The sequence below is a fragment of the Drosophila montana genome, unplaced genomic scaffold (genome assembly GCF_035044405.1).
Source record: "Drosophila montana isolate Dmon_TW-CO22-7 unplaced genomic scaffold, ASM3504440v1 contig_3848_1, whole genome shotgun sequence".
In the NCBI taxonomy this organism is placed as follows: Eukaryota; Metazoa; Arthropoda; class Insecta; order Diptera; family Drosophilidae; genus Drosophila; species Drosophila montana.
Window position 1 is genome coordinate 4661496 of NW_026998720.1, and position 26851 is coordinate 4688346.

The 26851-nt window shown below is 41.0% G+C and overlaps 3 protein-coding genes across 3 annotated transcripts; 1 reads left to right on the forward strand and 2 right to left on the reverse strand.

The window, feature by feature from the left end:
* LOC135438755 (ATP-binding cassette sub-family G member 8) lies at nucleotides 1-20603 on the forward strand. Its single transcript, XM_064697227.1, has 8 exons — nucleotides 1-491; nucleotides 13967-14100; nucleotides 14332-14463; nucleotides 17053-18404; nucleotides 18466-18935; nucleotides 19009-19129; nucleotides 19199-19479; nucleotides 20251-20603. The coding sequence occupies exons 2-8, from the start codon at nucleotides 13970-13972 to the stop codon at nucleotides 20485-20487; spliced, it is 2724 nt and encodes a 907-aa protein (XP_064553297.1). The 5' UTR covers nucleotides 1-491; nucleotides 13967-13969; the 3' UTR covers nucleotides 20488-20603.
* On the reverse strand, nucleotides 20582-25914 carry LOC135438756 (bifunctional purine biosynthesis protein ATIC). The gene is made up of 6 exons (XM_064697228.1): nucleotides 25850-25914; nucleotides 22716-22786; nucleotides 21570-22642; nucleotides 21081-21514; nucleotides 20878-21004; nucleotides 20582-20816 (listed from the first exon to the last, which is right to left on the reverse strand). Exons 2-6 carry the CDS (start codon nucleotides 22768-22770, stop codon nucleotides 20697-20699), a joined length of 1809 nt encoding a protein of 602 aa, XP_064553298.1. The 5' UTR covers nucleotides 22771-22786; nucleotides 25850-25914; the 3' UTR covers nucleotides 20582-20696.
* On the reverse strand, nucleotides 22575-25797 carry LOC135438757 (tRNA dimethylallyltransferase). The gene is made up of 3 exons (XM_064697229.1): nucleotides 24140-25797; nucleotides 22716-22786; nucleotides 22575-22642 (listed from the first exon to the last, which is right to left on the reverse strand). The coding sequence occupies exon 1, from the start codon at nucleotides 25566-25568 to the stop codon at nucleotides 24171-24173; it is 1398 nt and encodes a 465-aa protein (XP_064553299.1). The 5' UTR covers nucleotides 25569-25797; the 3' UTR covers nucleotides 22575-22642; nucleotides 22716-22786; nucleotides 24140-24170.
* Nucleotides 25915-26851: the final 937 nt, after the last annotated feature.

The window sequence follows — 26851 nt, forward strand, 5'->3', positions numbered from 1 at the left end:
GCTGTGCACGTCTGTTGGCTCTGCGCAAAATAAAGTGAACAAAAAATAACATAAAATTGGCAATAAGAATACTAAATAATAAGAAAAAAACAAAGACTGCGCGCTTGAAAATCGAATTGAAATGTTGGCGGCGTAACTAGCGAAATAAATGCGGTAGCAATATTAATTTCTATATATATTCAAATAAAAATATATATATTTATTTATTTATTTATTAATGGCAATGTGCAAGTGCATGCAAATGTGGTTTATGAGCCGCGGCCTGTGTGTGTGACAAATCAGTTTGCAAATAGCTTGCAAATAGCGGCATTCGTTTTCGGCCACACCACACAAATTGTCCAATAAGAAACGCAAAACTGTGCGTGTGCGTGTGTGCGTGCGTGTGCCTGTGAATTTATGGAATATGCACAGTGTGCTACAACAACTAGAACAACAAAAACAACAACAACTTTAGCTAAATACAACAAGCAGCAATAAGCAAATACAGCCTGGTAAGTACTTTGAGATACAAATGTATCTTTTGGTCGCTCGCAATTTGCATTTCGTAGCGCTTTTTGTTGTCCATTAAAGTTTGTACAACTGGTATTAACTGTTAATTTTTATTAAATACAGCCCAAGCCAGGCAAGCAACACTTGCCAGCTCTAAAAAAGATACACCCATGTGTGTGTGTGTTTAGGTATGTGTATGTGTATGTGTATGGGTATGTGTGTATCTATATGGCTTAGTCGAGGCGTTGACGGGCGCTTTGCTCCTGCTCCACGTTGTTGATTTCTTGGCCGCTCTGCGGTCGTCGCCATTGCAGGTCAAAGATCCCACAAGCAAGTTTTGTCTAGCAAACGTTGTTGCTTCGTTCTTTAGCCAGCGTCTATCGTAGTTTCCACCATTTCCACTGCTTCCACTTCTCTTTTTTTTTGTAATACTCTTGTCGAGGGTATAATTGTGTTCTCATGAAATGTGTAACGCATGAAACGCAACAACAGACGAGTCTTTAAGGCCTTGTCCGTCTGCTTGTTTCTCACATTTAAAGCCAACTTCTATTCGTTGCAGGCAGTGGAGAAGTCGACACTAACCGGATCGATTCACTTTACTGTAACAGCTGCAATTGAAACAATCGATCGAAAATAATGTTCTTGTATACAAAAAATAATATTTTGTTTTTCAATATATCTTGATCAAACTAGACATATTTGAGCTCTACCATGCTCCTCACACATGAGCCACAATTTAACAAATCGGACTACTATATCATATAAGTAGCTCTATGGGAAGAAACGTGCAAGGAATGCGAAAATGGACAACTTTTTTGATTTTCCAAATATGTTGACCAAACTCAGCAGTTGCTAGCTTCACAATTAGCCACATGTCTAAAAGAGTATTCAAACTTCGGCGTGCCGTAGTTAGCTGTTCTTTCTTGTTTTTATTTTCTGTTTCCATTCGGCTCAAAAGTTCTTTTGCGCGCTTAGGGCGCTCTGTGGCCATAGTCAGCGCCAAAGTTATGCGTTTGACTGTGTGTGTGTGTGCATCTGTAGCTGTGTGAGCTGTGTATCTTACAGATACAAGTTTCTGTTTGTTTGTTTCGCTCGCTGACTCGCCGAGTTCTTGGCTGCGTTCGCCGCTCATTGTTTGACTTGCGTCTTGGTATTTCCTCTCTGCTGCCAATGCCGCTGCCGCTGCTGCTGCTGCTGCTGCAGTTTTTGTTGTTGTTGCTGTTGCATATTTGTGGTATCTGTTTATTGACGTCTCGGCCCATGCAAATCTATATTGAGAAGCTTGCTGTATGTGTGGCCGGCTCTGAACTTCTTCTAAGTGCTCAAAAAAGCAGCTATCATTTATCTTTATCTTTGGACATTTATCTGTTGCGCTTTATGCCGTGCTCGTTGCCAAGAAGAATTTCGAAAAATTGGCGAACGGCACAGCAAACTTTCACATTCAATTTTCTTTTTACCAAACAATCACTTTCAAAATTGTGATGCTTAACGTGTTGGCACGGCCAAATCATTTGATAAGGCACACTTCTTCCGTCAAGACATTGGCACTATTCTCAGCCATATAAATTGTGGACACAAATTTTTGGCGACCTCTCGTAGTTCACACCTAATTACAGGTGCCATGTTCTACCGTTAGCTGGCCGTTTCATTGAATACTTTTTTGCTATCAGGGCCCAAAGATTTCTGGTTCTTATGCTTTTCGCCTGGTGACTCGTTAGTTTGTACGGCTCTCTTCCTCTTATTGTTGTTGTTTTTTTTGTTATTTTTGTTTTTCTCTGTTGCGGTGTAAATTAGTTAACAGTATTTCTCATAGCTATTAACGGTGCTGCCTGATGACTTGTTGCCTAAAATATGAAAAAACAATCTTAAAAAGCAGGCCGATGCCGCAATCAGATCTGAGTGCGTTTCAATTTGAAACAATTTCGATCCGAAAACGAAAGACTTAAGACACAAACTTGTGGCCAAGACAAAGTCAAAGGCGCAGCAGCAAAATGACTTAAGTCGAATTGATTGTCAGTTTATTGCTTTGTGGTGGCTTTTAGCCAACGCGGCGGGTGGTGCTGGCGGTAATGCTGCTGCCAGCTTTGTCTAGCCAACATTCGTTGCCTTTTAAAAACGGGTGTGGCTGCAACTCTGGCCGAGAACTTGTTCTTGTTTTGTTTCTTCTGTTCTTTTTGGCACTTGGTTTATGTGTGATTATTTTTAAACTCTGGCCCAATGCATTGACTGGCCATTAGCTGCGCTCCAAGAGTCATGATTCATTGCATTTAATGGGCAACTCTCCGCTGAAGACAGCTCCGACTTTAAGCCCCAGTCTCTGCCCCGCTCCACCAAGTGAAAACTTAACGAACCGCAGCAAATGAAAAAGAAATTTTCAACATGGGCATTGATACAAAGTACAGAGCAGGTTAATTTGGGTTTTATTATAATTAAATTAACACATAAAACGCGGCATAGAACAGCTGCATAATTAGACGAAGAAAGTGCTATATATATGTGAGCATCCGACTGGATGCTACACAGCTTGTGAGTTTTATGGCCGCTAAAACCAGAAATTCATTTCACTACAACATCAACTTGAACTGCGTGTCTGGCAGGCGAGGCCGTGTCGTCGGCGACGGCGTCGGCGTCTGACATAGAATCAGAATTGCAGGCAGGCCTAGAAAAGTATCTCATGGATGTGCGTCTCTCTGTGTGTGTGTGTGTGTGTGTGTGTGTGTGTGTGTGTGTGTGTGTGTGTGTGTGTGTGTGTGTGTGTGTGTGTGTGTGTGTGTGTGTGTGTGTGTGTGTGTGTGTGTGTGTGTGTTCGCTATGTAACTAGGCAGATGCACACGCGCGCACACCCCAACGTGCTGTGCATAAATTGTGCCATGGATTTATGTCACTCAGCTTTGCAAGACGCCGTGAGTTTTGGCTTGATCTACAATAGGTCCGAATAACAATTAGGCACAGTGTTTCTGGGCTTATTTATAGCCGAAAATAGAAAATTGTTGAATCAGAACTGTTAATATTATACTCCATTTTATAGTGTTTAAGTAGTAATAGAAATAGATATATAAATTATACCAGCCAACATTTAATTGAATATTGCTTTGCTTCTGACTAATGAACTGCCGTTCGCAAAGCTGCATTGTTCACCTTATTTATACAAACTTTGATCATCGTGTTCCTACAATAGGATATCTAATTTTACAATATAATTTTCCCTAGTGCCCACTTTCGACGCAAACGAAAGCTTTTGTAAAAATTTTAATTCATAAATTTCTGTACTATTACTGAAATTTATGAATATATATACACATAACGATTAAATAATATCTGCATCGACCGTTCACACAACATTTTTCATCATATTACCAAAAAGGAGCTCTAAATTAAATAACTACCCTACGTATACATACATACATACATACATATGTATGTATATACATCTACGTGGTGAAGAGCTTGGCACCATAAATAATTCAATAAATATTTCAAATAATTAAATTCAAATCAGGTAATACAAAAAACTCTACCTGATATCTCTAACAATTAAATGCCTAAGAGCTTGGGATAAATAATTAAAAAATGTATCACAAATTTTAATTCAAATTTCCGACTTAGTCTCCGAGTTAATGTGGAGAAAATAATACAAACAAATTCTGTCTGATATCTTTTTTGCTTAAACTAAATAAAATTTTTGAACAGCTTTAAGGTATTTGGCTCGATGTCTTTTGGTTTATTCTTGGTTTCTAAATCTTCTTTTAAGAACAAATAATCAAATTATCCAAATCTTCTTTTAAAAAATAATAATAAATTTCCTAATAGATTATTCTCACATTTGAACTGAATGTTTCTTTTATTCCTTGACTAAGCATATCTCAAAAGAACTGCATTCGAATTATTTGGTTTTTAAACTATTTAAAAGTACTTCGCTTGAAGTTCTAGCGCATAAACAAAAAAGAAGTTAAAATAAGGTTTTATTTTCCGTAATTATAGTTTATAATAATTACACATTATAGATTTGTTGGGGCTCGCACCACTGTGTCCAGACGGCGCCATGGGCCCAGCTCTGACTGTCTGGGTGGGTGCGTTTGCTGTCTGGGATATGTCCAACCTAGCTGGTCTCTCGCATTTTTATGCACGCAAAAAAAGAAAAAAAGTGGTATTTTGTTTGTCATGGAATTTGTGTCAATTAGAGTGGCGCACGTGAGCGGTGGGGCGGTGGGTTGTTGGGCTGGGCTGGTTTTTGATGGTCCACAATCGAGACGAACGAACATTGGCATGCAAATTTTTGTCGTTTTGTGTGTGTGTGTGTGTTTTTTTTTTTTTTTTGGTTTGTTAAGCTACTTTCACAAGTCGGTTGCAACACACATAGGAAAGTGTTTTGTGCGCGGGGAACAGCGTTAATTGCCTGTAAAGATGGCCAAAAAGTGTAGCATGGAAAACGGCTTGGCTCGGGGCAATTAATAAAACTCTGACCTTGCTGTGTGAATTTTCAGAGCGAAATGTAAAAACCTTAACTGAAAACTGAAACACTTGAAATTGAATATATGGCAAACACCCGCAGCACACACACACATCACACACACACACACGCACGCACACACTCGCAGAGGGCTATGCAGCCATGACGAGTATTTGTTGACGGCATGACATTAACTTGGCTTTTATTTTTTGGGGTCACAGTTGGAGCGCGCGCTTTGCCGATGTCAGCACAAAACGAAGTTTGGCTTTGGCGCATTCTTCGGCTCGTTATGGTTTTGTAGTTTTTCACGAGATTGCCTAATTTATTAACAATTGGCTGAACTTATTCGGTTTTGGCCTAGTTATAAATGCATTTATTAAGCCAGCGAAATAGCTGGTACGGCGCAATTTTCTCGCAATTCTGTCTCCTAATCAATTGATCTCGGGCAAGAGCTCTAGTATTTTGTCCGGAAATTTATAATGTCTTAAGTGATATTTAAGAATCCATAAGGCAAATATATTCTTGATCTTAGCTTCTCGTCTAAGGCACTAAGGCTATCTTCGTTTGTTTCTATTCAAACTAATCTCTCTTTAATATTAATAACTATTATAGCAATAATATTTAAAATAATAATAATAATAATAATAATAATAATAATAATAGAAGTAGTAATAATAATAAAATGATTATTAGTATCTCAAAGAACCGAATTGCCAAATTTTAGCTTTCCATTGGTTTAGAAAGTGTTTTTTTAGGCAAAAAATTTTCAAAGAAAAAATCAAATATAGTTTATAGTAATCTTAGCTCGAGATGTTATTTTATAGATTAATATTTTGTTGTGTTTTAAAATGTTTTCAAAAGACTGCCTATTTATTATGCTCAGTTTTGCGTACATCAAATCCTTTTAAGCTGGACTACCATATAATTTACCCTTTACCATTTATTGGAACGTTCAACAAATATTAAGTTAAAGTATTTTGTCAGCTAATAATATTTCTAACTTTTGCTCCAAAACATATCAATATCTGACTATCATCTCAAATAACTTCCAAGGCAAAGAAAGAAAAAAGTTTAGTTTTTCATAAACAAGATTTCTGTGATATGTCAGCTTTCACGTTCACAGCGTTCTCCGTAAATTAATTTGTTAAATAAAAAGAGCTATTTTAATTAAGCTAAATTATTGAAATTGGTTTAGCTAGCGTTCTTAATAGAGTCATTTCTCAAGATATTGGCTGAGATAAGTTAGCCGAATGCTAAGTTAACTGCCGCATGAGCAATTTAATTGATGTGCCTGACAGGGTATTACATCTTTGGCACACCTTAGCTGTTTTTTTTTTGTTTTTCTGATTTACCTGTTTTAATGCACATTTATTAAATCACAAATCTTGGCAGCACTCATATAGACAGCTTCAGACATTCGCAACATTCATTTAATGTACATTCACAATCTGTTCATAATCAATTTTCAGGTACGCAGCGTCAACTTTCACAAAAATGTGAATCTGTTTTTAAGCTTCTTTTTTGTGATATTTTTGGCCCAGGCTGCGTCGAGTTGCGTGCTCAGTTGACTGACTGTCGCTTATCTCAGCTGCTGCCGCCGCTGGCTGATGCTGTGTATCTATGAGATACGACAAAATTTGCATACTTGCCTGTCCGCTACAAATGCCAACACAAAATGTGCTAAGACTCAAGCCCAAAACTCTGGAATCGAGTGCTCAATTAACACACATATTTTTAGCTGTGTGTGTATACACTAGATACACTGTGCAAAATTTTTTGCTAAAGTCAAATTAAATTCAAAGTCAAATTTAATTTAAAGTGTGAATTAAACTCAACTAAACTATTGGAGTCAACATTTGAAACTTTTTGACTTGAATTGAATACTAAAATTCGAATTAAAAGTTTTTAAGTCATTCATGTCATCAATTTAATGTTTGCCCTATTTAAAACAAACAAAAGTGCACTATTTTTGTTATATAGATTAAAACTAACCTTGGAATTCGAATTAAGACAATTTGAATGCTTACCATTCAACCGCAATTTGTATAGTAAGTTTGATTGTTAACGCATCAATGTGTAGTAGGAAAGAGGGAAAGATTTATTTCTGTCTGTTCCACACAATTGCTCACTAGAAAAGTATCTGTTGGTTTAGATTTAAGGTTAATTCTTAATTTATTTTAAACAAGCAAATTGTTTAAGAAAATTAACGAACAATTTTGTACAGTGTACAATATTGGTTAACAATTCGCTTGCCTTTGCGCTCAAATTTATCAACAATTTCATTTAGCCGGACAAGTTCAACAAACGGCTTTTCGCTGCCGCCGGAATGTTGCTCCGAAACTGGTAATCAAAAGTCTTGATGTTTATTATTATCAATTTGCATGGGCATTACGATTAGTATTAGTCAGCCCCGGCAACAGCAGAGTTCCCAGCCACGCCCAAAAAGGCCTCAAGCGTGGTGTGTTGTATTTTTTGTTGTTGTCGATTATTAATTGCAAATTGCAACTGCGACCCACTTTGGTTCAGTGCAATTGGCATTTATCATACGATGTCTGGCAGCCAGAAATTATGCCACAACAGCAAAATTTTCACTTTCTCGTTGGGGGGCAGAAGCCGGGCCAGAGCAAGTGCTTGTTGCCGCGGCAAGGCCTGGACACACTGCCATCAGTCAGTTGGCAATCAGCGAAGAGAGCTTTTGATTTTGGGTGTCTACCCAGTTAACCTGTTGCCGGCTGCCCAGTTAACCAGTTACCCATTTTCGGGTTCAAGCCAGCTTTTGAAAACGTGGCCAATGCCGGCAGCGAGCACTGCGCAAGGGAAACTTCCGAATGCTGTTCATTATACACTGCCCGAAAGGGTGTTCTAATTTTGTCATGAATTGTGTAACGCACGAAAAGCGACATCTGTGAAAGCAAAAGGTGTATACATTTATAGCTTTAAAGCCATCGTCAGGAAGCCTTGCATTAGTGCGTCTCCAGGCAGTACATATGTCGAAATCGACTGGATCGGTGAACTATATCTTATGGCTGCCAAGCGAACGATCGCTCAAAAAGTAAGTTTCTGTTAAAAAATCGATTTGTTTTACAAGAGGGAACTTGGCATTTACGAGCTGTGCCATGTTTCTTACATATGTGGAATATCTTGTCAATATCGCACTAGCATATTATATGGCTCAATCGGAAGAGACGCAAACTTTTCCATATTTCCAGATATCTTGACCAAACTCAACAACCCCGAGCTGCACAATTCACCTGTCATATGCTGCAAGCCGGTAAGCTACACGTCTACAAGGGTATTTCATCTGCGGTGAATTTGACTGGTTTTTCTTTTCGGTTAACCCAATTGAATTGGCTTTCGCGTGGGAATGCCGCTCAGACCTAAGCCGCAAGAGTTCACTTAGCCAGCTCGCGGCAGCCTGTTTGTAATCCAATCAGGCAGCAAACGCACACAAATTTCAATGGCTCACAAAAATCACATCTCGAGTGGCTGCCCACAAAAATAAAAGAATGAAAATGGAAAAAAAATAAACAAATTATTATGGTCAAACCACTTGGGCACATGGAACCACTTGGGCGCGCACCATTAAATCATTTAATGTGAGCACAGGCCAAGCAGAGACTGCTGCTGCAGTTGCTCCTCCTTCGGCTGGTCATTCTCCACTTGCGTCTAACTGCATTTTTGCATCAATGGTCATGTGCTCCGGCCAGACATGCAACGGTTAGCCACTTGTCAACTGCCGGCTGAGTGCCACAAAATGCGGCACAAGCAACGGGAACGACAACAATAACAGCAACAACAACAACAACGGGTTTTAGTTAGTGCGTCTCGCTTGCTCGAGCGCTCTGCTGCTTTCTCACACCCAATCCAGAGTCTGGAGCCGGCAGTTGGCCAATTCTTGACACATTTGTTGCACTCCTGCCCATTGGCATAATCTAATTGCAAACTCATTTAAGCATTGCCAATAACCGTTGGCCAATTAATTGCTGGCATCGGGGCACCGTTGACAAACGTGCCACATCCGCTGTGCCGGTAGTTGCATGTATACCTCAAACAACTCATTGCCACATTGCTTATGGCCACACAGTTAATCTATGATATAATTCTGGCCAGGCAAATTTAACTGTGCCAGACTCCAGCAATGCAGCCTGTTTCCGACTGCGGAACTCCAACTTTGGCCCACAAATTCTGGTTTTTTGATTTCGTTTTGTTTTTTTTTTTCTTCGGTATTTGCTGCAGCTGCAGCTGCATGTGGCACATGCATAATTTTTTTTTGGCTAGCTGGCATTTTTGGCTGAGTTACACATATTCAGATAATTATATGTATCTTTGTATCTTGGGTGGGGGTAATAGATACTTACTTGCATATACTTACAGCTATATGGAAATCTTTTGAAAGTGGTTGAGATTTTTGATAAAATGACATTAGGCAACTATTGAAAATTATGTTAAGATAAAAGAGTTACGAGAACTATCAGAGCTAAATATCCTGTAGCTAACTATAAAGTGCACGTATCACTAACATACTGCGATTTGTTATAAAAATCTATGGCAGACAATCAAATTCCTTTGCATAATAGATCTTTGGTTTGCTAAATTTCATTACATAGTTCAGGTTTTAAATAATTTTCGTCGAGACGCTTTTTTTCGCATTGCTTGAAAATTAATCAATCAAACAAATCAACAAAGCTCTTGGTTATTTTTATAATTTTTTTTATTTATCAAGAAAAAGTACTTATTTAAGGTTTGGTTCGTGAAGCTGGAACAAAAACAAAAAATGATTAAAAGCTCAAAGTATATTATTATATTTTAATTTTAATTATTGCTATTATTATTATTATTAAATTAAACTAAATTCAAATATTATAAGCCACCATTTTTTGGATATATGTTTCGGTGCAGGCAAAGTTTTCTCTGTTCCTTATTTAAAAAATCTTTTTCAAGGCTCGGTTCAGGGTCAGGTGGAATGGAATTTCGGGTGCGTATCGGCTCAAAATCGTTTTGCAGCCTGGCTGCATAGAGAAAAGTATGCGATAGTATACTCATCTAAACAAAAAAAATTTGTTTAAACCATAAATCTATCCCTATCGATAAACTTATTATAAGAAAAACATTATATAATTTCGAAACACTTGAAAAGTGCGAGTCGGTACAAAACAGTAGATGTGAGACCTCTAGCCTATAAAACATTAGAGCTAATACAACTCAGCAGCTGCTGAAGTTAATATAAATTTTATGGGATCATTAAGGTCTCCAAATACCTACATGTAGACTTATGGGTATATGGTATATGCAATTCCACAGCTTTATTAAGCCTTCTTATTACCATTTTTCAACTGGATGCAGAGTAACTCGAAAGACAGTTTGGTTTATTCCCATGCATCTGATATGCAGCTCACTAAAAGTAGCACCACAAAAATCACTTTCATTTTGCCAACAGTGCAGTTTCAGTTGTTCAACTCCACGGTTATGCTCTATAAAGAGCTGCTCTCATATATAAATACTTCTTTTTTTTCGAACGCACTTGCAGCAAAGAGCCAAATGATATATGTGGGGAGCACATATAGATATCAACGACAAGACGTACACATAAATCAATGCGATGCCCTCAATATACGCAACATTGATTCATGCATTCATTCACTCGCTCATTCATTCATTCCTTCATTCACTCATTCAGTGCAACAAAGCGACTGCCGCCAAGTTTTTAGTTTGTAGGTTGGAGTAGCTTTAGGTAGGTAGTTCCTCTTGAGTTATATTTACATTATCTTTGAGCGAGGGTATTAAAGGCAGAAAAAAACAACCTTTTGCTTCCACTTTCACTGCAATGGCCTTACTTACTAAAATGCCAAGAGACAACAATAACAAGCAGAGCAAAAACAACAAAAATGAAAAGCGAAAAAAAAACAAAAACAAACAAACAAAAATCAACTAAACTGAACCTTTAGCCATAAGTCGCTATATAACAAAAATGATTTTAATTAAGGCGCATTTAACACGCAATTAAAAGTGTTTACAATCGTTTTTCTTTTTTTTCGAATAAGAGACTAAACAAAAAAGTATATTTAATAATACATAATGCACATGACTCTTAACTAAAGCATTTCAAATATGCGGTAATCAAAGCGTTTGATGCGTTTTCTCATTCACACATTTTACAGCAGCCCAACTCCAACTTCAGCTACAGCTTCACTTTCAGCTTTGGCTCTAATTATGAGCCAAGCTGCAAATTATATATATAAGCTAGGAGAGAACGGCACGTCGAAGCTTAAATACTCTTCGAGACATATGGCTGGGCTTAGTTAGGAGATCTTGAAAAAGTTTTCCATGCAGAAAGGATCAATTTTTCGGATATTACCGATATGGTCCGATTTTGATTAGATTTATCTAAAATGTGAGTAGTATGGCAAAACTCGTACGACATGATTCATAATAGAGAAACATTTCATATAAGAAATTCATTTTCGACCTATTGTTCCCATGCAAGGCTGAACACGTTAGTGTCGAATAAGATCAAGATATGTTTATAAGCAAAAAATTATATTTGACAAGCACTTAATTTTCGACTGATTGTTCCTATAGCAACAATATGACAAAGTGTTCCGATTCAGCCATTTTCGACACACGATAACATTCTGATAAGGATAAGTGAAGAGCATGGAAGAACTCATAAATGTCTAGAATGATCAAAATAACTATTTGATATAAAAACATAATTTTCGACCGATCGTTCCTATAGCAGCAATATGGTATAGTGTTCCGATCCAGCGATTTCCGACATATGATAAGATTCTGGTAAGAATTCGTAAAAAACATGGCAGAACTCGATAATGTCTATTTAGATCAAGATATGTTTATTAAATAGAGTATTTCATATAAGAACTAAGTATTCGATTAATTCCTATTATTACGATCCAGGCGCTTCCGACATACGTACTTCCTACAACGGCAAGAGGAACCTATGAGAGACAGACGAAAAAGGCTACAACGACTCGCAGAGAACTGAGAGCCTTACACCGAAGGTGTTTTCTTAGCTTTACAATTGAGGAACAGACGATATACATATTGCTCGACAAAATTATAATACCCTCGACAAGGGCATAAAAACATAAACTCGAATCTGTTGCAGGCAACAGCTGCCACTCACTTTCGCCAGTTTCCACAGTTGCGCCTAAATAATAAAATAAAGTAAATAATAATAAACACTGAGAACACTTAGCTACATAATCTCGCACCCACTTACAGCTGTTTATGCCAAGTTTTAACTGCTCGCGTTTGCTCGCAGACAGAGACACTCGCACTCACATTCACACTCACTCACATTCAGACTGGCACTCATGGTGCACTCACTCTGCAAACGGAAACGCATACGGCTGGCTGCCTTCGCGCAGGCAAAACTCAAAGAAACACCTCAACTGGCAACAGGTGCATTTTGTGGCAGCCACCGTTTTGTTGCAGTTACACTCAGATTGCATAAGTGCCACATTTGGGCGCAACTTTGCGGCTCATTTGCATCTGCGTTTCTCGCATTAGCAATTAAAAACGCAGCTGCCGTGTCGAAATCTTCACAACAACTGCAGCTTTATTCTCCGCTTAATGCGAGATTTTTAGATTTGTTCAAGTCAAGAAAATTAAATGTGAAAAACTGAACAAAAAAACTATTTGAATTGTTTTCTTTGTTTCAAGTTTTTATACCCTCTAAACGCGAAAAGGCTTAAAGGTATTTTATTGCAACGCTACAAATAGAAATTTATTTGGATCTAGAGAAACTAGGGTTTCTTCTACATTTTCTACAAGTTGCGAAGAGGCTTAAAGGTATTTTGTTGGAGCTCTTCAAATAGACATTTACTTGGCCCTAAACTAACTAGGGTTTCTTCTACAGTTATACATTATTCTACAAGTTGACAAAGAGGTTTAAAGGAATTTGAATATTTGAATCTAGTCATCTATTTGGATCTAGAGTATCTAAAGTTTCTTCTACATTATTCCACAAGTTGCATTAAAACACATGCATTATTGACTCTGGAAATATATCTTAAACAAATTCCTATAGTTAAGAAGTATAATAAATAGATGGTAAAAGTAAATAAATAAAAATTTTATTTATTATGTTATTATTATGTTATTATTATGTTATTGCACTAAAAATTAAAATTATATTTAACATATGTGACTCTTGAAACAAACATACAAATTCCAATATATCAAAAATTAACGGAAAACAACTTACAATTACTTTAAATTTTTGAATGTTAAATAATTCAAAGAATTCATGATTTTCATAGTTTATCTGGAAAATAAATATTACAGTTATTGCTCTCACTTTTAAGTTATGTTTAGCTTAAATTAATTTTAAGACACACAAAAAGTGGACTCAGTGTTGCGCGCTGTACTTTGTCTGCTGCTTGACGCTTGCGATTCACAACAAGTTAAAGCTAGAGTTGTAAATAAAATCAGAATTTGATGTTGATTGAAATATCTATGCAGACAAATTTCTCATTCATGCTGTTTATACCTTGTTGTGCGTTGATTAATACCCTTAAAATGAGCAGCCTTGTACTTGAGCCAGCCAGCTTAATATTATTATTTATTCTAAATCACTAAAAGCAACCTGTCAGGTTTATCTACAATCTACATTTAGAACGTCTCATACATATTAGCCTAAGTTCGAACTTGAGCTCGAAAGCTTAATCTTTGGTTTAGGTTGTCTCTTAAAAATGTATTTAAATGTGCTTATTTTATTTTAATTATTAGAAACAGGGTATTATATAGTCAAAGCTTACGCCTTGTCTGACATAAACAATAGCCGACTGCGAGGTATGTTGTTTGTGTGTGTGTTCGTGTGTGTGTGTGTTGGGTGCATGTGTATTGTGTGTGGCTTTCATTAAGCTAATTCCCGCAAATTATGAGTAATAACCGACACGCTGGCATTCTTGACCCAGTTTAACTGGAAATTAGCTACATTTTTGGCACCAAGACACTAATGCATTCCGTCTATCTCCCTCCCTCTCTCTCACAAACTCTTTGCAGAGCATGGAGCTGAGCAACTTTTCCAACAATAAGAAAATGTCACGCGAGGAGCGTCGCTACTCGGTGCCGCATGGTCCCAACACGCCGCTGCCGCCGGCGGCATCCGAAGATCTGCATGCCTGGTCCATTTATAGGTGAGTGCGGAAACGTTGTGGGCGTGCCCTTGATGCATCCGCTGCCGCTGCCACTGCCACTGCTGTGGCAGCTGCACCTGTTTGACAATTTTGACGCTTGATTTAACCGCAGCCAAGCGGAAGTTCAACTGCCATAACTTTAATTAGATGCATTGACCACGCCCCCGCGTTTGACAATGACATAGCTAAGCGCAGCTCTAACCCTTTCTTTTCTCTCCCCCAAACATGCAGGCAAAATCTGAACTCTGACTTCACCGATTCGGCGCTGGGCTCGTCAGATAAATCACCGCTGCCATATGGAAATTTCCAGCTACGCGACACCACAGTGCAATCAATCTTAAATCATCCGCGCTACGGACCCAAGTGAGTAACAACAACAACAACAACAACAAAAATGAAAAACATTATTAAATATCTATATTTACTGTGCTGTTACTCACATATCAACAATCGCATCTTCAATTAACAACATTCTTTAAAGCTGACAAGTTTCTCGACTGTGATAATAAATAACATACAACATTTTTATCGAATGATAATTTTAAAAAAATCAAAATAGTTTTACAAATAAACAATAAAATATTTTGTTTCCAATTGCTTTTAGACGAATTGAAATCTTGAGTTGGTATAAAATAAGTATGTACCATTTAAAAGGTGTTAATTTTCAATATCTTGAAATCTCCATCTTTAAAGTGATGAATTCTCAATATCTACAAAATTCTATTTTTAACATTCCTTGATATTTGCTTGTCCGACGAATTGGAATGTTAAGTTAGGATAAAAAAAAATGTTATCATTTCAAAAGTAGAGATCTTAAAGATCATTTCTTTAAATCTCCATCTGCACGTTAAGACGGGGTTTCGGGAAATTCCACCCGCAAGTGTGGAAAAATCGCGAAAAACGTTTGTATGTAACTTTTTTGTTTACCATCCGATCGGCCTCAAATTTATTTTCAAAGGTCTTTGTTCAAATTCATTTGAGGGGTGTTTCGCACTTTTTGGAAAATGCATCCCTCCTTGGTGGAAATAGAGGTCAAAGATTTGGTGGGTGACGTTTCGCGCTCAAATTCATTTCATGTGATCTATATGAAAAATCATTTGAGACGTGTTTCTCACTTTTCGCAGAATTCAAACTTCTTCGGGGGGAATGCGATTTAAAGATTTTTTGTGCGAAGCTTTAAGTTGTGTCCGATTTGCTTCAAACTTATTTTTAAAGCTCTTCATAAGAACTTAATAAGTACGTAATTCAGCGATTTGGAACATTCCACCCGCAACAGTGGTAAATTGGTGGAAAAAGGTTGTAAGAAATTTTTTGTTTACCATCCGATCGGCCCCAAATTCATATTTAAAGATCTATGTTTAAATTCATTTAAGGGGTGTTTCACACTTTTTGAAAAATCCATTCCTCCTTGGTGGAAATGGAGGTCAAAGATTTGGTGGGTGACGTTTCGCACTCAAATTCATTTCCTGAGATCTATTAGAAAAATCATTTGAGACGTGTTTCACACTTTTCGCAGAATTCAAACTTCTTCGTGGGGAATGCGACTCAAAGATTTTTTGTGCGAAGCTTTAAGTTGTGTCCGATTTGCTTCAAACTTATTTTCAAAGCTCTCAATAAGAACTTAATGAATACGTATTTCGACGATTTGGGAAATTCCACCCGCAACAGTGGTAAATTGGCGGAAAACGGTTGTATGAAAGTTTTTTGTTTACCATCCGATCGGCCCCAAACTCATTTTCAAAGATCTATATTCAAATTCATTTGAGGGGTGTTTCACACTTTTTGAAAAATCCATCCCTCCTTGGTCCAAGAAGATTTGCTGGATGACGTTTTGTGTCCAAATTTATTTCCAAAGATCTATAAGAAAAATCATTTGAGACGTGTTTCACTTTTTTCGCAAAATCTAAACTCCTTCGGTGGAAAATGCCTTTCAAAGTTTTTTTTAGTGAATTTTAAGTTTGTTTGATTCCCGTCCGATCAGTTTCAAAATAATTTTCAAAGCTTTTTGAAAACATTGATTTTATAACATACGTGCCACGGGCAAGGCCGGGTTATACCCGCTAGTTTAAAATATAATGATAAATTTATAAAGTTATATCTTGAAAATTCCATGATTTTTATATAATTCCCAATCTTAGAAGAATGCTACGGACTCTAACATATCTAAAAGGGTACCAATACATCGCATTTTGAATAATTAAAGTTTCTGAAGCGAAGGATCTTTAAATCCAGAGATCCTAGAATATTCAATCTAATCCTACATTTTATTATTATTATTTGTATTATTATTATTATTATTATTATATTATTATTATTTGTATTATTATTATTATTATTATTATTATTATTATTATTATTATTATTATTATTATTATTATTATGGCATACCCTGGATTCAGTGACCTCCGGTTCTAGCCTGGGACTTGAACCCGGATGCTCGTTCTTCAGTTTTCTAAATGAATGGTTCACTTACCTATCGGAGACCAGGGACAAGTATTTTCATAATTTATTATAAAGATGTTTTGTATTTGTATAGATGGAATATCCTGGGGCTCGAACTTTCAACCACTGAATATTGATTAAACATTTTAAATTGCTCTATTTGGGTTTTAAGCATTCCAAATGTTAAAATATAAAACTACGATTCAAGCTAAAATTAGGTTTAAGAGATATGACTGTACTCATTTTATGTTGGTCCTGCCCATAATACCGTGGGTATTTTTCTTGGTTTCATTTAAGAAAAAGGGAAAAAGATATAAGAGATTAGTAATAATTAATACTTTTATAGATTGTTTCTTTTTTTTTTTTATCAATATTTTAACATGAGAGTAAAGTTTTAAAATATTTGATGTTTATGGAGTTGGTTCAAGATTTTTTCACCAACAACCACAGATTTCAGATTCAGACCAACTTCTTTTTAATCGCACTCTTCTCTCTCTATCTCTATTTTAGATCGCCCCTAGGTTCGAACATGTACACATATCTCAAGTTTGGGCTGCCGCGCGTCTTTCCGCCTAATGCCGGGTCACAGCGCTCCCATCGACCTGGTCCGGGACCGGGCGGCTCCAGTGCACTGGGCGGCGTGCGCGGCCGTGTGAATCGCGGCTTTCGCGACAGTTCGGCTGCCCCGGCAGGCGCCGGCTCCAGCGGCTATGACAGCAGCGATAATGAGACGACACGCAGTCGTGTGCCGCCCAATTTGCGCAAATATCGCAGCGAATCCGATTTCCGTGCCATCAGCGGCATGGGCATGGCCATGGCGCACTCACGCCCGGAGTCACGGGCCCAGGGCGGCGTGCCGTCGGCGGCGCTGCGTCAGGCGAACAGTCGCGCCAGCATTGCCGTGGGCCAGCATCATCATCTCCACCACCAGCAGCAGCAGCAACAGCAACAGCAGCAGTACATGACCAATGGCAAGCACTACGGACATCGTTCGCACAGCGAGGCTGATCTGCTCGGCGCCGGATTGGGCGGCGATGGTGGCGGCGGCGGCCTGGGCTATGACTATGGTGAATCGCGCATCTATGGCAGCTCGCGGCACGGAGCGCAGTACGGGCGCAAACAGTCGAGTCTGGGCCTGATCTATCCGAATATACAGGTGCACTGCCTGGACGTGAGTCCCTGCCTGCACGGCGTCTCGCTGCAGGCAAAGGCCGGCGATCTGTTTGCCATTATGGCAACGTCACAGCGCGAGGGCAGCGCATTGGCCGAGTGCCTGGCGGGTCTGCGCGAGCGTCTGGGTGGCGAGATTCTGATCAATGGCCAACAGGTGAATCGGCGTGGGCTGCGCGAACTTTGCAGCTATGTGCCCGCCCTGGAGGTCTCCTCGCTGGATCCGCGCATGAGTGTGCAGTGTACGCTGAATTTCCATGCGGCGTTGCGCGGCCCGCTGGATCGCAGCGATCTGAAGGAGCGCATGGATGTGCTCATTGAGGATCTGGGGCTGAATACGGTGCGCGCCTCGAATGTCTCGACGCTCACCCATTCGGAGAAGCAGCGTCTGAGCGTCGCCTGCCAGTTGCTGGCGCAATCATCGCTGCTGATACTCGACCAGGTCACCAGCAATATGGACATCTTTGACACGTTCTTTCTGGTGGAGTATCTGCGGCAATGGTGCAGCGGTGGTCGCATTGTCATCATGACTCTGCAGCCACCTACCTTTGAGATATTGTCCATGTGCTCCGGCGTGCTGTTGCTGTCCGGCGGACGCACCGTCTTCTCCGGCAGTCGCGCCGATTTGCCACGCCACATGGGCGAACTGGGCTATCCGTGTCCGCCCTTCAAGAATCCAGCGGATTATTATTGTAAGTCCAGCCTCTAACTATATGCTTATGTATATGTATATCAAATTTATGTGCCCCTCAGTGGATCTGGTCACCTTGGATGATTTGTCGGCCGCTGCCATGCTGGAGTCATCGGCGCGCATCGAATCGTTGGCCAATGCCTGGGATCAAATCAATTCGGAGCCGCCGCTGGCCGCGCCGCCCGCCTCGCTGCCTAATTTTACGCTGAAAGCGGGCTTCTTTGGCCAGGCCAAGGCGCTAGTTAAACGCTTTGCCGGCTACAAGCAGCCCGGCTCGCTGCTCACTTGGATCAGCAAGCTGATAGCCGCTGCGGTGCTCTCCCTCTGCATTGGCTGCATCTTCTGGGATGTGCCCGCCTCGGATCCGCAGTTGACCTACAACGATCGCTTTGGCTATCACCATTGCGTCATGGTGCTGGCCTACTGGCCGCTGGTCATGCTAACTATACGGGACACCCAGGAGGATCGACGACACGCGGAGCGTGATATACGACTGGGCCTCTACTCGCGCAGTCTCTACATCATTGTGCAGGTGGGCCAAATCTATAGCAAACATCCTCTTGCACACATTAACGAATGCCATGTACTTTATTTATGCCTTGCAGAGCCTGCTCGGCCTGTTTCCCAGCTTGTGCATCTGGTTGGCCTATTTGCTGCCGGCTCACAGCATGGCCGGACTATACACCTACTCGAATAGCAGCGACACGGGCATCTATTTGTACATGGGTAAGTGGGACAGCAGAAAAAAAGAACAGAATCTAGCAGCCTAATGTGATTGGGTAATTCTTTCTACAGGGTATATGCTGCTCTATCTAACGCTAATACAAACGCTGGCCTTGTTCTGCGCCCATCTGCTGCCCTGCAAGGTCTCTGCCAGTCTGGTGAATGCCCTGATCAGTCTGGCGCTGACTGCCGTCGGCGGCTATCTGGTGCATCCGCGTAATCTGTCCAAGCTCTGGTCTTGGCTGCAGTTGGCCTCACCGCAGCGTTGGCTGCTGCCCGTCCTGGTGCAGGATGAGTACAGTGCCGAGACGCTGGCCAATTCCGCGGGTTTGCAGCTGTGCCGCAATAAGCAGGTGAGCTAGTCGGAAACTGTTAACTATGGAATTTTTATACTCGTTCACAAAGTGAAAGGTGCTATGCCCGTCATGCTGTCCGGTCGTCTGTTTAAACGACATTTTTTGCGTTATTTAAATTAGAGAATTGAAATGTTCGCGCATTAGGCGTCAGGTAAAGGGCTTATAAAATTTTGGCTAGCCGCGAAAATCTAGGTCTCCCACAGTTTAAGAGCCAAAGAAGCCATATATGATATGATGACTATTGATAAACTCCTTTATACATCAATTTCAAAATATAGAAACTTGAAATTTGAAATATTTAATCTCCTACAATACACATGGATCGAGTTTAACACCTTTCCTCCTCCTGATCTCCTCCTATTTTCTTAAATATCGATAAATATTGATTTTAATAAATGGTTTCTTGAGCTCAGCTCGAAAGTTACATGAGCTAGTTGTACCAAACTTGGTATGTACGATCTCTTAAAGTATGGAAAGATTAAGAATACTTCACTTTTTGATAAGGATCGGTTCGTAAACATCGAAGTTAATTTGGAATGCATTTTCCATATATAGGGTTGGGCAAAGCGTGTGCACATATAGAAGGAAGCTAGATTGCTCGTAACGGTAGCTCGACTCTGGGTACAGGGTATCTTTTAGGCGGAGACTACCGACTCGAGCACAGTTACTTGCTATCGTTGTTATTGGACTGTGACCGAGTAAAACGCAGTCGGATAAACCCGACTGATAGATTACTACTTGTTACTTATATGCCTATTCGAATTGCAGGTGCAGCATCAGGAGATCATTGTCCAGCAGCCCTGCCCGCCGCCCAATGGCACACAGGTGCTGCACGATTATCAGTTGCTGCCGCAGCAACATGTGCTGGATGCCACACTCAGCTATGATCAGACCACATCTGTGGCCCTGGTGCTGGCCTCTGTGTTGCTCTTCTGTTTGACATTCATAATCTTTGTGTGCAATTGCCGCGGCGCGTGCCGCAAGCGACGCAGCCGGCGCTACTAGGCACTCACTTGTAGCCGGATCCATCCAACTGTACATTAGTTAGCAACTAAATTTCTTTATAAACAATAACAAAAAAATTGTAGTCGAGGCAGCGAACTTTTAACTAACTAAGACAAGTGTCTTTTATTGTGCGATTGAAGGAATGTTGCGTTGAATATAATAAGGGGTCACAGTTATGTATATATTCGATTGAGCCAAACTGTATGGAGTTAATGATGAAAGAGGCGCAGATTGGTGTGCGCAATGATAATGCCATGCTCATCACAGGCGGCAATGACGCCCGCATCATTGGTGGAGCCAGACGGACTGGCTATGTAGGAGACGCCGCTCTGCAAAAATAAAAGTAAAAGTAAACCAAACGATAAACAACAACAGTAGAGGAGTACGCACCAGTCTGGCGCGATCAATGTTATCGCGGAAGGGAAAGAAAGCATCGGAGCCGAGTGCCACGCCGTTTAGCTGCTTTAGCCAGTCAAGCTTCTGCGCTGCCGTCAGCTGCTCCGGCGCCTTATCGAACCTGTTGGGCAATACAAGAAAAGAAACGCACGTCAAGCAGAGCCGGGAGCACAATTGTTCACAAACTGTGCACATACATGCCCTTGAACTGCGCCAATGGCATATCCTTGCCCACGGTGCCATTCACATAGTTATCGATGGCATTCGAAATTTCGGCACGCTTGACGCCCGCCTTGAACTTCATGGCGGCCACATTGGGATGCTGACGCAGCCACCAGTTGTCGGCCTTTTCACCAGCCAGACGTGTGCAGTGGATGCGCGACTGCTGGCCAGCGCCAATGCCAATCACCTGGCCATCACGGGCATAGCACACGGAATTGCTCTGGGTATACTTGAGCGCAATGGTGGCCACAATCAGATCGCGCACGGCGGACTCGGGCAAGGGTCGGCGTTTGCTGACCACATTGGTAAAGAGCTTGGCATCAATGACGGCATCGTTGCGCTTCTGCTCCAGCGTCAGGCCAAAAATGGTTTTGCGCTCCACAGCGCTCGGCTCGTAGTCGGGATCCATCTGCAAGTGTTCACTGAATTAGTGTGCGCCTCAGTTGTTTATGGGGGAACCGTACCTGCAGTATGCAGTAGCTGCCATTCTTCTTCTTCTTGAGTATCTCCAGTGCCTCCGGCTCGTAGCCAGCAGCAATGATGCCATCAGAGACCTCACGCGATATAATCTTGGCCGTGAGCACATCACAGACATCGGACAGCGCCACAAAGTCACCAAAGGAGCTCATACGATCAGCACCGCGTGCCCGGGCGTAGGCTGTGGCCATGGGCGTTAGCTGTTCGTACAGATCGTCCACCATGCAGAGCTTGGCCTGCGCCGGACTGAGCGGCACGCCCACAGCGGCGCCGGCAGGCGAGACATGCTTAAAGCTGGTTGCCGCCGGCAGCTGCAGTGCCTGCTTCAGTTCCCTGACCAGCTGCCACCCATTGAGTGCATCGCAGAGATTGATAAATCCGGGCGAGGCATTTAGCACGCGCAGCGGCAGCTGTGCCAGCTGTGTGTACAGCTGCGCCGGCTTCTGGTGCGGATTCATGCCATAGCGTAGCGTCAGCTGTGAGGAGCCAGCGCCATACTGTTTCCGAAAATAGTCCGAGATGGCCTCATCATAAATGGCTGTATGGGTGAAAGCCTTCAGCGCCAAGGCTTGACGCGTCTCCAGTGTGGTATCGCCCTTGGCGCTAATCTCGGCCAGCACCTTGGCATAGTCGACGGACTCACAGATGACTGTGACACGCTGATGATTCTTGGCTGCGGCACGCAACAGCGTTACGCCACCAATATCGATATTCTCGACGGCATCGGCCAGACTGACATCCGGCTTGGCTATGGTGCTGGCAAAAGGATACAGATTACAGACGACCAGCTGTATGAGCTCGTAATGCTGTTGCTTCATGTCAGCCAGATCGCTGGTGGTGGTACGCGACAGTATGCCCGCATGCACGGCGGGATGCAGCGTTTTGACACGTCCACCCAGCATTTCGGGTGCGCCCGTTATGTCCGAGACATCCTTGACGACCAGACCAGCGTTACGCAGCGCAGTAGCTGTCCCGCCGCTGGCAACCAGTTGAAAGTCGAGCGCTCCCAATTGCTTCGCCAGCTCCTCCAGACCCGTCTTTTCTGAGACGCTGAGAAGTGCTGCAAGTAGGCAAGCGCGTAAATTGAGTACAAATTAAATATGTATATTGTATATAGTCTTTGATCTACCCACCTATTTTCTTGGTTGTCATTGTTTCTAGTCCTTGGGCTGCTCCTGCTAGCTGCATGCGTTTCAGTTGACAACTGAAATGCAATTAAAAGATGAAACGATTTCAGTGGCCAGACGTGGACTTGGATTGCACAAACATGTTTTCGCTTTTCGCCTAGGCAACGACCTCTGTGGGCTGCGGTTTAACTGATAGCAACTGAAGCCCGCTCCCTTACATTTCAGAGGAAGGGTAATCTGATGCGCTTGCATCAGCAAAAAATCAAATAAAACATATAAATAGATCAGTTTTCATTGAGTTGCCGACGATTTTATGCTCTTTGGGAAATTGTTCCTATAGAAGCTATACGATATAGTAGTTCGATATTCTATCAACTTAAACTTAAGAAGCGTATTCTTATTTATGTATTTCTAGTCCTATCCATAAAGTCCTTCGATATTCAATAAAATGTATCGTCTATGTAAGGGACATTTTCTTATAAGGAGCATATTCTTTTGTATATATTTTTTTAGTCTTAGCTAGTCACCTTTATTTTTCCAGACTTTTCCTATAGTTAAAATTGCGTGGTATTCGATAAGATTATTCATATATGTAAGGCTCACATTCTAAATCTAGTAAATTCCAAGTCTGAGTACCCAATCTCAATATTCGGGACATTCTTCCTATGGATGCTATCTGATGTAGTCCTTCTATACTCAAAAAGATTTGCTTTAATTCAAGAAGCATATTGTAGTTTTGACTTTAGTAAGAGCTCAGAGTTTAGTTTTCGACCGATCGCTATACATGATATAGTAACCCGATGCTAACAAAATTGTTCCTTTTTTTAAGAAGCCCATTGATATTCATAATTGTCGAGTTTGGTTTTTAAAGTTTGTGAAAACTAAATCGATTTTGATACAAAAACTCAATTTTCGGCTGATCGTTCCTATAGAAGCTATATTTAATAGTGGTCATAAACTTGTGCCAAAATAATAGGAGCATATAAAAGCTTTGACCAAGTAAGTTTTATCAGTGTATCTATAAAAATCATTATTTTTTTTCATTATATAAGTCAATCGCTAGTTCCTATATTACCATTATAATATAGTATTCTTATGCTCAACAGTTTCGACTAATTGGAAAGATTCAGCACGATTTCTTTCAAACAATTGATTTTTTTCATACAAAAATCCAATTTTCGCAGGTTTTCTTGTATCAATATAATGTAGTTGTCCAACTTATAGAAGTTCGATATATTGGATTATGTACTGTCTGCTATTCAGCTGAAATACTGAGGGACTGGTTTGCATAGAAACAGATTCGGATCAGGAATATATATACCTATATATATACGCACATGTCTTCTCCAATGCCTATCGTGACATACATAGCTAAAATACCCTGGGCAAGTGTATAGCAAGCTAATACTCAGGTTTTAATACACAAATACATTTATTACTGCATCTGTCTGGCCGTCTCGGTTACAGCGTCTTATCGGGAAGCTCGGCAACCGGCTTCGATTGGGGTCTGACTGCCTGTTCCGCCTGTTCTGCCGCCTCTCGCTGCTTGCGCCGCTGCGACTCTCGGCGTCGCTTGTGCTTGTTTGACTTCAGATGCAGGCCCCACTGATATTCACCGATGAAGTGACGCGCGCAAGTGGCACAAAAATGGCTGGTCTCCTCGTTTAGATCGGCGCCAGGATGCACACGTTTGGCCATGGGCAGAATCTCACAGTTTTGCGCCTGGCAATAGCTATCTATGATGCACTCGGCACGCTTAAAGACCGCTTCGGGCCAGGCGCTCACAATGCTGGTGTCCAGCTCGTATAAATCGGGCACCTGCCGATCTTTGCTGGCCAGAAAACGATTGTTTATCCACTTCAGCTGCTTCTTGGAGTACCGACGCGTGACCAGCTTCAGTTCGGCACAGCAGCTGCTCAGCAGCTTGAGACTGGCAGCGAGCTGCTCCGCCTCGCTCTCCATGGCCAGAAGCTGCTCCGATGTGGGCAGCTGGTATTGGTGCGCGCTTAGGTACGCCTCCAGCCTGTCATCCTGATGCGCATCGTATTTCTGCAAATACGGCACAAATTCCTTGTAGCCAATGGTCTGCAACACGCCCTTAGTGTACGCCTGCAAGGTGACGTTCTCATAGGTGTTGTGGAATTGACGCAACTCCTTGAGCAGACCCTGCTGCAGCATGCCATCCACTCGTTTGTCTAACCGCTCATTCAGCACATCCTGCTGGCAGCGCAGCCAGAGTAGTATTGTGTGTGGGTAACGCAGTGGACCACCCAGGCGATTGCCACCTGGCTGCTGGCGCTGCTCCATTAGCTTTTCGCTCAAGGTCTGACCCGTGCTTTGGTACACCTCTATGGCGCGCTCGATCTTGCGCCGATTGTTGGGATGTATGCGATTCGCGCTGCTGCCATCAATCTGGGCCAAATGCTGATGCAATTCCGCTGTGGACATGCCGGCCATTAGCTCCGCAGACAACTGTTGGTCAACTGTTGCTGCTTGCTCCTCCTTGGTGCTAACCAGTATGTCCCACAGCAAGGATTCGATATAGTAGTTGGTGCCGCCAACCACAATTGGCGGCTTCGATTTGGCCAGTAGCTGCTCAATGATGGGTAATGCCGCATTGCGAAAGTGCGTTACGGTATATGGCTCAGCCGGCGTTGCAACGTCCAGCAGGTGATGTCGAGCACGTGCCTGCTCCTCCTTGGTGGCCTTTGCTGTGGCAATGTCCAAATTCGTGTACACTTGCATGGAATCCGCGCTGATTATTTCGCCGCCAAAGCGCTCGGCCAGCTCCAGCGATAATTTCGTCTTGCCCGTGCCCGTGGAGCCCAGAATGACAATGAGCGGCACTTTGCGCAGCATTTGGCACGTTTAATTTAATTTAATTCAACTTTAAATTGAGCCACAAGTGTTTTGTTTGTTATTTATTTTCGTTTGCGAATTGAAATTACAGCGCATGTGCGAGAGGGACAGACAGTGTGGCTGCTCTCACGTTTCAGACACGTGTTAGTAGGAAACTACCTGTTGCTTAAGCTTCACCCAAAATGAATATATGCATTAAGTAGACTAAATCACAAATAATGTAAGCGTTTACTTAATTCTTTAAGCACAATTAACTTTCATTTAAATTATTATAAACTTACAAGAGATATGCGGGCTAAAGTTCACGGTGCCGGTACCGGTATCGATACTAGTTTTTTTAATCGATATTAGAGATGTGCTGCTGCGTTCAGACTAGGTTCAAATGAACGGATTATCGAAATGAACCACTGAACTTAGTGAACAAAAACGGGTATCTATTCACTTGTCGAGTAAGTAACACATTAAGATGGGTATTTCTTTATTTCTTCAGACGTCTGCATTCAGCTACCAACAAACTAATTGTGATCATGGTGCTTTATATCGATGTTATTTTTTCGATGTATCGGTATTACATCGGTGACTTGTTTCTAGCAATATTAGATCCAGTGCTTATTAGAATGGGTGTGAATATTTATATAACTAAATAAAAATAATATTAACATTCTGATTATTACTGATTAATTGATCAAAAATGTGGTTTTGTAAATTACGAGAATTAATTTAAAGTCCCTTCAATTCTTTATATTTAAATAATTCAAATTGCTTTGTTCCCGCCGCTGGCTGTATTAAATTGTTCAGTTCCTTGTGGCTCAGTTCCCAAGGGAACGTTCAGTTCGATAGACCTTTAAAATAAACTACATGAAGTTGGCTTACAATTATTTAATTTTCTCAAAAACTAGTAGATCCATCTCCTTAGAAGTTATGGTTCTTCTCCATTTCTGTCAAATATATCATATACGTTTCATCAATTAAAAACAAGTTGTAAGGCTCGGTTACCCCATAAGATTCGCCTATACCAAGTTTTCACTCCTTAGTTTTTTGCAATTTAGTTGTCTATGTGCCTAAGAATAGAGAATATATTAAAAGAATAAAATAAAGAATAAAGAAAATAAAAGAATAAGATATAATTTCATTTTATGAATCGAGTACGTGACCGACGCTAACTTGAACCAATTGACAGGAACTATAAGAAAGTAGTTCATTTTCGATCTAGCTGAACTGAATCATTTAGTTGAGCAAAGTGAAGTTTCATAGCAGGAAGCTTTTGTTGCATAGTATTGTTG